This window comes from Haplochromis burtoni, unplaced genomic scaffold (genome assembly GCF_018398535.1).
Source record: "Haplochromis burtoni strain Fernald_Lab_line unplaced genomic scaffold, NCSU_Asbu1 Contig_18, whole genome shotgun sequence".
NCBI classification, from domain to species: domain Eukaryota; kingdom Metazoa; phylum Chordata; class Actinopteri; order Cichliformes; family Cichlidae; genus Haplochromis; species Haplochromis burtoni.
In genome coordinates this window covers 1,768,397-1,783,639 of record NW_024582379.1, presented here as the reverse complement: position 1 = coordinate 1,783,639, position 15,243 = coordinate 1,768,397, and the positions used below count along the sequence as shown (strand labels likewise).

The 15,243-nt window shown below is 38.9% G+C and overlaps 2 protein-coding genes across 5 annotated transcripts in view; both read right to left on the bottom strand.

The window, feature by feature from the left end:
• Positions 1-562: 562 nt before the first annotated feature.
• ndc80 (NDC80 kinetochore complex component) lies at positions 563-9,309 on the bottom strand. Its single transcript, XM_005916199.2, has 17 exons — positions 9,065-9,309; positions 8,506-8,604; positions 8,064-8,147; positions 7,604-7,730; positions 7,238-7,410; positions 6,963-7,065; positions 6,728-6,814; positions 6,432-6,525; positions 5,838-5,938; positions 5,597-5,741; positions 5,124-5,329; positions 4,721-4,870; positions 4,477-4,566; positions 4,270-4,362; positions 3,882-4,012; positions 2,821-2,923; positions 563-1,491 (listed from the first exon to the last, which is right to left on the bottom strand). The coding sequence occupies exons 1-17, from the start codon at positions 9,187-9,189 to the stop codon at positions 1,363-1,365; spliced, it is 2,040 nt and encodes a 679-aa protein (XP_005916261.1). The 5' UTR covers positions 9,190-9,309; the 3' UTR covers positions 563-1,362.
• A 1,621-nt stretch (positions 9,310-10,930) lies between these two features.
• Positions 10,931-15,243, bottom strand: part of nipbla (NIPBL cohesin loading factor a) — a 28,567-nt gene continuing 24,254 nt past the window's right edge. For all 4 annotated transcript variants that reach the window (XM_005916193.3, XM_005916196.3, XM_005916195.3 and 1 more), the window contains 5 exons: positions 15,035-15,181; positions 14,547-14,932; positions 14,273-14,447; positions 12,359-12,556; positions 10,931-12,246 (listed from right to left, as the gene is read on the bottom strand). In XM_005916193.3, coding sequence (XP_005916255.1) covers positions 11,884-12,246; positions 12,359-12,556; positions 14,273-14,447; positions 14,547-14,932; positions 15,035-15,181 — 1,269 coding nt within the window. In that variant the 3' untranslated portion in view covers positions 10,931-11,883. The remainder of the gene's footprint in view (positions 12,247-12,358; positions 12,557-14,272; positions 14,448-14,546; positions 14,933-15,034; positions 15,182-15,243) is intronic.

The window sequence follows — 15,243 nt, the reverse complement described above, 5'->3', positions numbered from 1 at the left end:
TGGCTGATAATGTGGAACCTAAATACATTAATGTGCTCGGTAAAAAATAGAATAAATGAGTCTGACACAAATGGAAACTATTCCTGATGTTTGTCCATTAACTAATTATTTCCTGATCCGATATCTGACTGGAAATTCACCGCTTTAAAAGGTTTGTAAAATAGAAATGCATCCAAATAAACAGAGTACGCATGCTCATTTCCTTATCTTATCCATATTAACCAAAAAAAATCGATAGACTTAACATTACTTAGATTTGTATTGAAGAAATTGCCTTTACACAAAGACAGAGAGAACTCAAAAGTAAATCTGCTGTCAGTGTTTCTGAAGCGCACTAGAATATGGAGGTAATAAATTCAGTTTTTCCACCATTATATAAAATCATCATTGTTTTAGTGATCTCCTTTTTCAGTCAGGCGAGAAGCAACTTGAAACATTTGAGCAGCTGGTGTGTGCTGCCATCTAGTGGCTTCAATACAACATAAGTTCTGAGGTACATGATCGCAATGAGGACTAAAATTCTACATGTCGATTACAGATTCAGCACAGGACAAGCTCTACATTTCTTTTCAATTTTCATCTTTTATTATATCAAATATAACTTAAGAGCTAAAAGTTTATTTGCAGTATCGCAAATCTATGTAACCCCCCCCCCCATCCCAACTATTTAAAAATGTCAATTGTTATTTTAGCTGCTGCTCTGTAGTTTCAGCAGGGATGCATTCACAGATCATCACATCTCTTGAGCTACAACTTTGTTGTGGGACTCAAGCAGGTTGTCTTTGATAAATTATAGCCAATCATAACACAGGACATTATCTCAATGTGCGAGACCGGAAACAACGCAATGCAGTCACACATGAAGTGAGACAACTGATCAGTCTGGAATGCTGATCAGGCTGTGTTACAAGTGAGATGGAAGACATTTTTCTCCTTTTGGTAGGTTCTGTGATAATTATCTAAAAATACTCAATTTAAAAAAAAAAAAAAAAAAAAAACCCTCAACAAACAAACTACAATAATAAAGAAAAGTTAGGGGTTTCAATCAAGCTGTGTACATAACATTTATATAGAAAGACAGAACACGCAAACATATGGTAATACACAAACATGGACAACTACTGAAAAAAAACAAAAAAACAAAAACAAAAACAAAAAAAAAAACCCCAATAACTTGGAATCTTTTTTAATCATTCAGATTTGTAAAAATGTGTTAACCCATTTTATATTCTTTGTCAAGTTTGTCAAGTCCAAATGAATAACTCCATTTCTCTGTTGTCCTAAGATCTGAACACTGAAAATACAAATAACAGGAAATCCAAACACTTATAATCATCTCTGCTTTCCATCTTCATGCCACCTTTATACATTTTTTGCCTTGGACATGAAGTCCTTAAGAGTTTCCTGGAGCTTCTGAATGGCAGCCTCGTCTTCTTCAACAGCCTTTGAGCAGATCCGCTGCACTCTGCTGTGCAGATCCTCCAGGCATTTCTGTTGTAGAGGAAGCACAGGAGACAGCGGTGAGGGTACAAAGTAATATGCAGCATAAATATTGCTGCATTTTTTTTTTTTTACAGATTCACATTAAGGCCTCAGCCATACAGGCCTAGAAACTGGTCGGCAACCCTGGCAACCCCCCCCGTTGCCATAGAAAAATGTGTTTTCAACGATGCCTGCAAGTGGCCATTTCCAGAAATTGGTTGCAAAGAAGGTGCTGCACTACAAACCTGCTTTTTTCCCCCCCAGTGGATTGCTGTGACTGCCTGTAGTTTGCATGGAAGATGCCAATTTATACACAAAAACTTGTTATTTATGCTCCAAGCTGTAATAAAACCTAAAAAAAAAAAAGTGATGCAAACTGAAAAATGAAGAATTTAATCTTCAAAGCAAAAGCTGTGCATTACAGCTGAAAGCAACACATTTCTCGATGTGCAGCTTCTTCTACATTCACCATTGCCAGTTTGCACTTTTCAGTTTCATTACAATTTGGCAAATAATGTAAGTGTTTCCACACAAGTCAGCATTTTCTGCTGGGTACCAGGGGGTCACTGATCACACAGATCTCTAGGCTTGTGTGACTGGGACTTGGGACAGCCATTAAACTCCAGCAATCACTGGCAACCTGCTATGGAACACACATTTTCCCTTTCTAGCCACATGTTGCCAGATGTTCACTGACTGGTCTCTCTAGAATTGTGTGATTGGGGTCTACAGCTTTAGACTTCTGCCAGAAATGCACATCCTAACTTGCGTGGTAACCGGAAACTTATATACCCACACCTAAACCTTCCACACCATTGCAGTGGTTGAGGTATGCGTTGACCCAACATGTAGTTGCATTTTTCAGGAGGTGCACATCAGGTTATGTAGCAGGACTAAAATGGGGTTCCGGTTATGCCGCAAGTTATGATGTAGATCTGATGCAGAAGTATAATTCACGTGTAAGATATAAAAGTATTACAAAAATATAAATTCAGAAACACAGATTTAGATAGTTCAGTTATTCTATACAGATTCTTTGTAGTTGTACATTTTTTTTGTTATGCATTTAGTACAAATCAAATTGAAGTTCAGTATTAGTATTATCCATTGTTATAAATTTAAGGCACAAACACTTCAAGTATAATCTAATCTCTCCTATAGCTGTGATGTTTCTGGGGAAGAACGGCAGGGAAACCTAAAATCAGAGTGCTTTTGCCTTTTACTTTGATGTAAAATGAATGTTTTGTACTGTCAGAAACTCACAGCTTTGTGTAAATTTAAGCTCATGTCCTGAGACACTCTCTTGTGGAGAACAAGAGAGAGCTGTAGGAACGTTACCTCTGTAATTGACAAGTGGTTGGCAGCTGTGGTAAAAACAGACGCCAGGTTGTTAGCGACTGTTCGCCTCTCTTCATTGGTCTCCTGCAGCACGAGGTGGTACCTTGTGACAGAAACAAGTCTTAAATCTCATCAACTGGAATAAACAGACACATCATTCACAATAAAGTTCACCTTTGTTTCATTAAATGATGAATCTGTATTTTCAGGACTACTTGTGATGATTTTGAATATATAGAGATTGAAAATGTGACGTCATTCAGGGGTAAAACAGCAAAGGATTCTGGGAGTGAGTGGCAAGCGGTACTAGCGCACGCAGGCATGAAAACAGTCACACAGCCATAAAAAGAAACACACAAAAAATAAAAAAAATTAAAAAAAAAAAATGGCAAGAAGGTGTTGTATTATTAACTACAATAGCCACGTTTCCGAAGTAACAAAGAGCCGACGGATGGCCTGGATTGCAGCCATTTAAAGACCAAATATAACGTCCCAGAACACTCCAGCTCACATGTTAGTCTGCTCCAAGCATTTCCACAAAGGTAAGTGTTTTGTAGTAACATAATTGTTGATGTAGCTTTGTTTACTGTGGCTTTGTGTTTTGTTGCAGGGGTCTGAAGTTAGTAAACATTTTGTGAGTGTATGCACTAAAACTTAGGACCATATAATAATAAATATGTGCGTGATGAAAGTTGGGCAGCACGCTAACATCCTTACTCCACTCTGTATGCTTGTATGGGTCTGACCCTTTCACTCCTTTGATTTTTTTCCTCATACTTTTTTTTTTGCCTTTTCGTCAAGTCTGTCTTTGTATTGACCTGCCGTGTTCTCTGTCGTTTTGTAGATAACTGTTTTGGGGCCAAATAAAATGCAAGTAGGGATTAAAACCGCAGAATTAATGATTACCGGTGCTGGAAATACTAGCGCTTGATGCAGTGTTTTGATTTTGTTGCCACGGGTACCCACAAAGCAATGCGCGAAAGTCACGTGGTCTGTCAATCTCTATAGCAAGAAGAATCTTGAAGAAATGGAAATATGGTACATATATTGTTATTGCTTACTGTTGCTGTGCTGCTTTCAGCTGCTGCACAGACTCGTCATAACCATAATTAACTTTCTTCTCGAGAAGTTTACGGTGGTTTTCCACAGACTCCATCTCTGCCGCCCATTCCTGTTCTTCTCGGGCCAGCTCCTATACAAACATACAACACGGCAACATGTTTATGAAAAACTACTGTGCATTTTCTTCTTAGGTTGTTGCCCAGGAGAAGAAAAAAATATTTCCTCCCTCTCCTAGGAGAAAGTGTCTTTTTTCCCCACTATGAATGGGTTTATTAGTTTGAAGCGTTGATAGCTCTTTAGGAGTTACAAAGCTATATTTTATTAACGTGGGTATAATTTTGTTCAGTGGAAACTTTCACTGTCGTGTTGCAGAATACGGGACAATACCTGCTTTTCTCCCTCCAATCGTTCGTCTAGCTTGCGGATCTGCTCTCTCAGCTGCTTCAGATCATTGGTCTTATCCGTGATGATAGAATTTACCTAACAGACAAAAATAACACAAATTATAAGTGCTGCCGTGCAAACAGGTTAATATGTGACTACTACACAAATACCAGAAACAGATATGATACAGCACTATCAAATTTTTGTTACCTGTTCACAAGACTCCTCCAAACTGAGTTTCATGTTGGTTAATCGACTGTTCTCCTCCTCAACATCTCCAACCAACTTTCTTAGTTGCATCTGATCAGAACAATTACACAGAAACACCATCATGTAAAGCTACAACCTGAATATGGAAGTATATTTAATTAGTGGGAAGTAAGTTGTGTCTGGTGAATTTCTTAAGATTTGCTCTTGTAAAAAGCTGCGTAAACAGAATTTTAACTGGAGTCACCTGTATCTGTGTTTTACACTGAACCATGCTGCCGGCTCCGCATTCAAAAGGCCGGATCTCGAAATCGTGACCACAGGCGTTCTCTGCAGAAATCGGTATCAGCTTCAGTTTACGTGCCAGCTTGTGGTACTCTGCCAGCTTCAACTCTGCCTGGAACACAGACGATTGGTGTTGATGGAAAAGAAAAGGAAGAAAAATAAATAAATAAAAAACACAGATACTGTTTTTAAAATGATGATGAATGTTTGATGTCAACAGTCTACCCAGACTATAAAATGGGTAGAACACTGACACAGATGCACTAAATAATATTTTCCTAAAATGTAAACATTTACTCAAAACCAGCTAACCAAACAGGACTACAGCTGCCCCTCTTTGCACATATACAAGATGTAAATAGTACCTTCTCTTTCACTTTGGCCAGTGCAATCTCTTCATTCCACTTATGCTGCTCAGCGTTCTCCAGAGACTTGGTGAGACTGGAGATGGTCTGCTGAAGTTCCCTCTTCTCTCTGTTGATCCTCTCAACATCAGCTGGAGTAAACTTCTGATTTTGCAGGAGGTGCTGCAGTTCATTCCTCTCATGTTTCAGAGTTTCCAGGTGGCTGACTAAAAACAATACCCAAAAAATGTTCACTATATGTTTAATATTCAGGAGTCAGTAACTCCCACTGACCACACCACTCTTATCTTACCTTCAATAACCATCTACCACTTTGAACCTGAATACTGTGCAGTCTTTGCTTAATTTAAGTAACTCTAAAGACAAACATTGTTAAGTTGACTAATCCAGATATAATCGCATAATCACAGAATCCAGTGCTTTTTGCCAAAGATGTGGCTTGCTAACATGGTTAGATCAAATGTGTTATTTACTAGAAATCTCCAGCTCAACATTCAGTTCTGAGTCTTTTTTCTCCAGGTTGTCTTTAAAAGAGTCCAAGCTTGCACGATAGCTCTGGAGTTTCTTGAGATCTGCCTGCAGCTTCATCTTTTCCATCCTCTTCGTCATAAGACGGTCCTGCTCAGGAGGACACAGAACACGTCAACACAACTGGGTACACAATTCATTCCAGCCTAAAGACAAAATACTGGGAAAAAAAGGAAAAATTATTACAGTCTGACTCTCCTTCTCCAGTTTTTCAACTTCATCAGTAAGGATTCTGTGTTTCTCCTCCATCGTGACCAGCAGGGCCTCGTCAACGTTGTAAAGCTTCTCTGTGAACACAAGCAAACACTATCCTCGTTAAAAGCCTTTCAGACAGCACTTGGTGCAGTGCATTAAAGGGGATAACAGGCAAATTAAATCAGACACAGTTTTTGCCTTTTTGTAGGTGCAGTCTAGACAAATGTCACTGAATTAAGAATACCACCTGGGTTAACAGGAAAATCAAGGCCAAATGCTTAGCTAACCTGAGTACTCATGTCCCCCAAGGCCAAGTATAATGTTGTGAAGTTTAAAGAAGATCCATAAAGAGTGGTTAATATAACATTTTTACCAATTTTCACATCATTTAGTGTGACCTTTATCCAATTTTCACTCAAATAAAAGAGCTCAAGCTATTATTGGTATCTACAAAATCTAAAAATAATATCTTGACGACTGTGGGCACCAGACTGCTAAAAAACAGACAGAAAAACAACCACAGACAATTACATAATTCCCTCCTTTTGTATGGAGAATAATTTTACACAGAGATGTTGTTCTTACTCAGTTTAACGAGGAATGCTTCATCTTCTTCCTCAAATGTGTCATCACCTTGCATGAACTTGGAATATGTCTCAGCTGTGTAGTCCAGGAAGAGCTACATATGAAGAAAGAACATTAAGACAAACTTACAATATAATAATCACACTAGCTTTGCTGAACAACACAGACACGACACATGATTGGCTACAAAATGTACAGTGCCAGTAACTATATAAAGTGGGCTTACACCACTTTCTTAACCTGTCAGTATACATTATTTTATTTTTCATAGTTTTCACACTGTAAAGTTCCTGTACCTTGTTAAACTCAGAACCTTCTTCAATATTTTCGCCTTCATTGAAGTCACTGAACAGCAGCTCCTGTTTGCTCAAACTCCACTTGATCTGATGCAGAAACACATTAAAAATAAAGAAAACATGCTGACCTTTAGCTTCCACATTTTCTTGTGGAGCATTTGATATTTAGTGCATGTGAACTTTGTTTTAAACGATAACGATCCAATGTACTTGAAGATTTAATGTCATTTCTCACCTTGACATTATCAATAAGCCACATGAGAGCCCCCAGAGCCTGAGGCCAGGTATGGGGAGCTCCAACAGAATACATGGAACACTTGGAGAGAACGAATGGGTACCTTAAACAAGATGCCAAAACAGAGCAAGTCAGGAAAGTTTCTTAAACTACAGAAAATGAGACAAGATATTTCATAATATATCCTTTAACTTTTTCTTTTAAGTGCGGGGAGGGGGTTTAACAACAACAACAACAACAACAACAACAACAGCTGTTAACAGTACACATTTTACCCCAAGGTTTTAAAGAGAGCAGGAACCTCCTCTTCAACTTTTGAGTTTGGCATCTCAAAGGTTGGGTCTAGCTGGCAGTAGATGAATTCAAACATCTTCACAAACTCCTTGGTGGATGGAGACTGGAGGGTCTTGGATGACAAAGTGCCCGGGTAACCCTGCTCTGTCAAGAACTAGATCATATGAAAGAAATACACTGTTAAAATACAAACTAAAATTTATTCTGCAATCATTTAAGACCCCTTGTGTGGTAAAGTTATCCATCAGAGGTGTGGTAAAAATGCTAAGCAGCTAAATGAAATAAGGTGCATGTTGCAGTCCCTTATTTCACAGTCCACTTTACACAGACACCGTTTATGTTTTTACCTCGTGCAGCTGCCTGATGCATTGCTGAATATAAGACTTATCGTGTAGAGGTCGAGCATCTTTTATCTTCTCAGTTCCTCCAAACCCTGACATGGTGCTGTTGCGAGGCATGCCGACTCCACTAGTCCTATTAAAATGTCAAAGAGCAGTTTTATTTTTTAAATTTACAAAGGGAGTTACAATATATTCACACTTAAATCAAGGCATTGCAGAGAATTGTTTTTTTTAATGAAAAAGCATAAATATATTTTTTAAATTTAAGATACGTCAGTCATTTTACCCTGAGTGGGTTAATTAACTTATTCCACTTTTTACTTATTTTAGGAACGTTTGTAATCTTCATTTTATTTTCAAACTTCTAATATCTAAGCTAATATCTAAGCCCAATCACCTGAGGATTTTACAAAAGTAGTCATTTTGTAGCAACAGTGTAACAGAGTTTTGGAAAATTCAGATATACCTCGGACCAAAGAAACTGGTCCGTCTTTCAGAGGTCCCAGACTGCGGTTTTGGTATGTTGAGCTTTCCAAATGAAGGCTGTTTACTGAGAAAAAAGAAAAAAAACAAAAACTTGAATAATTAATTTGCTAATACCTAGTGAGCCATCTTTCTTCATGAGTTAATAAATACAACTTCCCCATCCCTGCTTTACCCCATGTATACAATATCACAATATCAATATTATATCATATAACCCAAACCAGTAAGTCCCAGTCTGTCACAACGCATTTCTAAACAGACTGTGTGGTCCAAATTAAGCCATGTTAATTGAATGTTGTGGAGACAACCCCTTATTAAAAGCATTGGGTTACAACAATCAGCTGTTTATCAAATAGATGAGTGAACTAAGTAGTGTAATTGTAGAGCTGAATTTATTACAGGTCAAGTTTCTTTAAACAAACCTCTGAGGCGTCGTATACATCAAGCTCATCCTGTTGCTGTCTTGCACTCGCAGCGACTGCTCCGATGGTCTGTTACCTTTGACTCGACTCAGCCTTACACTGGAGAAAGTATCACAAAATGGGAACATGTTTTATGAAAGACACTCCAGTGATTCACAACTGTTCGCCGAGTACACAACACCGCCCATTAAGGAGAGGATGTTGGCCACATTTGTAAATGAATGACAACTTTCCGTTAAGGTTGACATACACTTCAGGAACGTAATGAAGTAGCATTATTTGCTAACTAGCGCCGTAACTTCTGTAATATTTCAGATAGTCGAAGTTCACTAGACCTAACCCAATACCACGAATACGTCGTGTTTTACTCGATAAATAGTGTTATAGTTGTGAACATTGTTGACTTAACCGCTGCGACAACGTTTAAACTAACGGTCGCTAACGTCCGCAAACAATGACAGCAAATGGATTTGAACTTCGTTAGCTTAGGTGCCCAGAAACATTATATTTTGTCAGAATGTTGTTTGGCACTTATTTTCTTGGCCAAAGTTTAACTTACCGCTCCATTTTTTTGTCACTTGTGTTTACAAAATGAACAGAACTTCCGAGCAGATTTGCGCACCCCGCCAAAAAAACCATATAAATACTGGAGGGTGGTGACATCACAGCAGTACGGAGAGCCATTTAGTCCAAGAAAGTTCCGCTCGGATTGATGCCGCGTCTATGGATTCGATCGGATTGGGGAACTCCAGGTCTGTCCTGCAGGTTTTAGATATTTTAGATGTAGACACGCTCAAGGTGACATACTATAGTTGAAAGTAAGCATCAGAATGGGAAAGAAAGGTGCTTTAAGTGACTCCGAACGGCATGATTGATAGTGCCAGAAACGGTGCTCCGTGTTTCAGAAACAGCTGATCTGCTGGGATTTTCCCGCAAAACCATCTGTAGGGTTTACAGAGAATGATCCAAAAAAGAGAAAATATCCAGTGAGCAGCAGAGAAAATGCCTAGTTCATTACAGGTCAAAGAATGGCCAGACTGCTTTGGCATGATATGAAGGCAACAGTAACTCAAATAATGCCTTGTTACAAGAAATGTATGCAGAAGAGCAACTTTACCAAGAAGCCACACAAAAACCGGAACTGTTGTGGATCGCGGCAAACGGAACTCAGTTCAACTCAATATTATTTTTTTCTATTTACAAGCTTGTTGGTATAGACAGTCTATACAGCATAGGTTACACACTACAGCAGAAGACAACACCAGGTACCACTGCTATCAGTTAAGAACAGGATACTAAGGGGGTTACAGTTCCCAAGGGCATACAATTGGACAACAGAAGATTGGAAAGGGCCTAGGCTTCCCCTGATGCATCGAGTGTTTCTTCTTTACTCGCTGCATTTCACTTTCTGCGTTTATTTAAAAAACGTAGTTATTATAGATTACAACACGACTTGACTCTCTTCCATAGCGTGCCGTTTCTCGTGTCCCCTCCACTCATCCCCGAGTGGTCTGGCAGACAGCTGCACCTCCTTGAGCCTGGTTCTGCCAAAGGTTTCTTCCCATTAAAAGGTAGTTTTTCCTTCCCACCATTGCCAAGTGCTTGCTCATAGGTGGGGTCATCTGATTGTTGAAGTTTTGTCCATGTTATTGTAGGATACTTTCCTTACAATATAAAGTGCATTGAGGTGACTGTTGTTGTGATTTGGCACTATATAGATAAAGTTGGTTGTCAGAATTTCTGATAAAAAAACCCCATGAAAGCATGGAGCTGTCCTGTCTTTTATCAAGTGTTCAGGATGCTGGTAATGTAATAGTGTATAGTATATTTTCTTGTCACCCTTTGAGCCAGTTTTTACCACCATGGTTTAAACACCACAGCCTACATGAGTACCGCTGCAGACCATGTCCATCCCTTCATGACCAGTTTACCACTTTCAGCAAAATAATGCACCAAGTCACAAACCCAAATCATCTCGAACTGCTTTCTTGAACATGAGTTCATTGCACTCAAATGACCCCTACAGTTAGAAAATCTTAATCCACAGAGTACCTTTGGGATGTGGTGGAATAGTGTATATATGCTTATCAAATGTAAGGACAGCAGCACTCTCATATGCATGTAAAAATGCTTCATTTGTACATGAGGATGAGATCTAAAAAATATAAGAAAAGTCCTCTGACAACTTTCGACTCTAATACTTAAGTTGCCTGACAGGTTTGTATAATATGATTCAGCAAAATCAAAAACTATACTATAAATCACCTTATGCACACTTTAGGAAAAACTGTGATAAAATGATCATCCTTTGGACAAAAATCCTATAATCTGACATCATGTAAAGACTCTCTCAGTCATATCCGTCCAATGATTTTCTTCACTTTTGCAAGATGAACAGATTGGATCAACAGTTTGAGCAGACAAGTGACAAAGAGAAGTAGAAAATTTATTGCAGTATTTGTTCCACCAAAAGGGTATGAATCCCCTTTCCTCTTATTACTAGGGTGACCTAATACAACAAAATCTACATTTACAAAATATCCTCCTGCAATAGGCCACATATACTGCATGCGTAGTTCGAAATAGAATAAATTATATTCAGAGGACTCTGCCATTGTACAGCATGGACAAATAAAAGTGAACAAAAATAAAAATTCTTGTTTTTTTTGTTTGTTTTTTGTCATCTGTTTTTTTCCTCAAATATCTAAAAGCTAAAAGGAAAAAACCATCCGGTTGCTAGTAGTATAATAAACTCCAAAAACACTTTAATAAGAACATCAAAAAGACTAATTTCCAACATTCACTTAAGGTTTTATTCTTTTTTTTTTACAGCTTTTTTGTCTTCAGAGATATAAACATTTTAATTTTTTGTCGTGTTAAACTATGATACAGTGGGAGTAGAAATGAGCGACTAGAATCTGCTGCACAACAGCGAAGGAGCTCCCACAACAATGTCGACAAAACATTTCCCTCCAGGTCTCGTCTCTGATAGCCTTTTAAGGGATAATCGGGATGTATTATTCCTTTAATGCCTTCAGGATTCTATCCTCTGAACTTGTACACAAACGAAACATGAGCAGTCCCTCTAATATAAGTCTTATGTTTTGTGTCATTTTTGCAAGAATAACTCATGTAAAAGTATGTAGTGTCAAATATTCTTGCCCTCGTGTTTTCTTACAAAAATGAGGAAGGAGGGAGGGAGGGTAGGAATCCAGTGAAGTTTGGCTGTGTTGTTGGAGGTGGCAGGTTGAGGAGGAGGAGAAGGAGCAGGAGCAGTGAAGAGGAGGGTTTATAATAAAGTAGAAATGGAACAGGAGAACCAAAAAAAAAAAAAAAAATTAAAAAAACAAAACAAAAAACCCCACCACATTGGAGCCATTAGCTAGCCCCTCCTTCCCGTGCTGCATACAGTGAGCGTAAAGTCTGTACTACTTTGTTGCTCAGTTTGTGGTTGCTGGTCAAGGCAATCTTCTTGTAAATGATGTCCGACTCCTTAATAGTGTCCACCCAAGGCACCAGTTTTCGGCCATCACGTTTCTTGGCTTCTGCCCAGGGCCCCGAGTACGAACCAGCCATCCAGTGGATGCTGTACCCATTTGAGGTCTTTTGGATGACTCGAGCTATCTGCGGCCGGTCTTTATATTTGGGGCAGCAAAGCGCAATCACATCCATAACCTCCACTGTCTCACTCATCCGACCAGGATCCGAGGAGTCACCTGCTCGCCTTGACTTTCGAGAGGACTGTAGAGAGCAAAGAACAAAAAAAAAAATTTTTTTTAAAGAAATTTCCTCAATTTCCTCAATTGCTTTTAATTAGCATTTTACAAAAAGAGTGTGTATCCATTTATCTCACCCCTGGGGTCCTCTCGTCACCATCACTATCATCATCATCCGTCTCTGGTCCGGCCTGATTGCGCGGACTCGGTCCTGACAGGGGGCCGGAGCCTCCCAATAGAGCATTTATGGCTTTGTTTCTGATGTTCGCACTGGCAGATGCTTCCCCCTCCTCATCCTCTTCATCTGGGTCCAGATGTTCCATCAGAACTTTGAACTGTGAAAAGTAAAAAGAAAAGAAACCAACTTTGAGACGAAGCTTCAGGCTAATCAGCAGTTATAACACTACAAACCAAATATTGAATAAAGGGCAAAACTCATATTCACTGCAGTCTGTTTGAATTAGAGATGGACCGATTCGGTATTACATATCGGTATCGGTCCGATACGGACCTAAATTACTGAACCGGATATCGGTGAGAAATAAAAAATCTAATCCGATCCATTAAATATCACGAAAGCACCTCACAAAACTTGCGACATGGTGTAACTCAGCTCATAACCATAGCACGTCGGAGCAGTGTGCATCACGTGATAGAGAGGCTGTGGCGTGCGAGACCTGTCAGCGGTCTGATTGAGCATTTGGATCCTTGCTACCAAGCCGGCATTTCATCTCCGAGAAAGTGATCCCAGAGAGAAGTAAAGCAAGTGGGTAAGTTGTTTGTAAAGCATTCGCACGTTAAGCTTAAAAACCGATTTATGGAGCGACTGCCTCTTCTCTCTCCATCTCCTGTTGCTACTTCAATCATGAAACTGATCAATGATCGGCTTTTCTGTAACAACTCCCGTCTCTCTTGTTTGTTTATGGCCGACTTTGCACCAGAAAGGGGAAACCAGTGGCTGAACAACAGCAGCACATTTAAGCTTGATAAGCTGTTGTTAGAATTTATTTAATATTACTTTCTACACCAGGATCCTTTTCTACGCAGCTGACGGCTGGTAACTGTGCAGGGGCGGATCTAGCAAGCTTATGCCAGGGGGCCAGATAGGGCATTAACGGGGAAAAGGGGGGCACAAAGAAATACTTTTCTTTCTTATTGTAATTTAAAATGACTAGCTTTTATTAAATAATTATCTGAATCTTACACCCAAAGTTTTAATCTGATGTAAAATGTATAGAAGTCCATTACTGTATATAGTAACTATTAAGTCTAATATACCCTAGTAAGCTATAGTACTTTTTCCTTTGGGAAGGTACCATCTGTGCAGTCTGCAGTTCTGTTGAAGAAAGATGTTGAATCTACTTAATTATTGTGGAAAAATAATTGATTTCTGTGCCTTTATTTTTTTTTATCACATGCATTAAATTAAAGTTGATTACGTCGTTTAGGCATCGCGAGGGTGGGGGGTGGTTCCCTTTTTTTTTTTTTTTTTTTGCTGGGAGTTGGCAACTCTTACTTAGGTTGCTTAATATTTCTGCTAAGTACTCTTTAAAATACCAGAATAGGGAGGATGGAGTAGGTTGAAGTTTATTAGATCGATCAGTATTGCTGAACTATGAAATATTTTGGGTGCAGTGTATTTTTTGCATACAGCCGTAACAGAATAGCTTTAGGGTTTGTTTGGTTTTTTTTAACTTGAGTATGAACTTATGCAGCAAGATATTAAAAAAAACAAAAAAAACAAACAGTTTTATTGATTAAAAAATACACTATATCGGATTCATATCGGTATCGGCAGATATCCAAATTTATAATATCGGTATCAGACATAAAATGTGGTATCGTGCCATCTCTAGTTTGAATCGCAAATTTAAGGCAAAACTCATATTTTAGTAAGTTCAGTAAGTAAGAAAAAATTATTAAAAAACATTTTTGTGTGATAATTAAATTCTACACTAAACTCGTGTATGTAACTGCTTAGAGGACAGACAATAATATAAACCAGTGAACTCAAAACACTTTAGTCAGGCTGATTAAGCTTTGTTACTTACATCTAGATACTGTTTGACTATCTGCTTCTTTACACCATCTGTCAGTGTGGCGTGAGCCATGTTGTTGGAGATAAAGTCGATGGTTTGTCGTGGGTGAAAGTGAATGTTGCCTTTTCTGTTCACTGCCTTGTCGTACACCTTGGCTGACTCTGTTGGAGAGTATTTCTGGATTTTACTGTTGGAAGACAAAACATTTTTTGGTCAGTTGTAGAAGTCACAAGGTCCCATTTTGGCAGATGTTCTGAGTTTGTTAAATCAATCCACAATTACTAACCTGTCAGAGAATCCATATTGGTTTTTCAGATGCTGTTTGAGCACCAGCAGAAGCAGAATGCCCTGAACTGCGTTTGCAAAGTCCAAGAGACCTGTGGGATTATCTGGGAGGAGCCTCATTACTTTCTCCACATCGTCCACATCCAAATCCTCCAGATCAGACTCGGACTCCGAGCTCTCCGAGTTTGCAACAGGTTTTTTCGTCTTTTTTGGCCGTCGTACCACATCGTCGTCAGTGTCTTCATTGTCCTCACCGTTGCTGTTCTCTGCATCTTCACTCCTCCAAGAGTCGCAGTTCATCTTTTCCTCATCATCCTCTCCATCTGATGTGTTCTTCCACTCTTTCTTGACCTTTTTCTCTTTACGTCTTGGTTCCTTTAGAAGAAGCTGGACAGAAAGGACAATCTATTAATATTTTTTTTTTGTTCCAGCAGTGTAATTCTCTGGATTTAAAAAAAAAAAAAAGAATAAATCTCAGGTCTTCCCCACCTCTTTAAAGGTTTGCAACAAGTTGCTGCCAGAGACGGACAGGGTGATGTCTATATGGTGCATGATGAAGAGAGGCTCCTCCTGGCTCTGGTATGGAAAACAAGCAAGGTTGTCTGCGATAAACAGGAGCATGTTTACGTCCGTCTTCTGCAGAAAGAAAAGAAATGTGGAGCTTGATCAAAAGTTAGCACTTGGTACAAAATAACAGT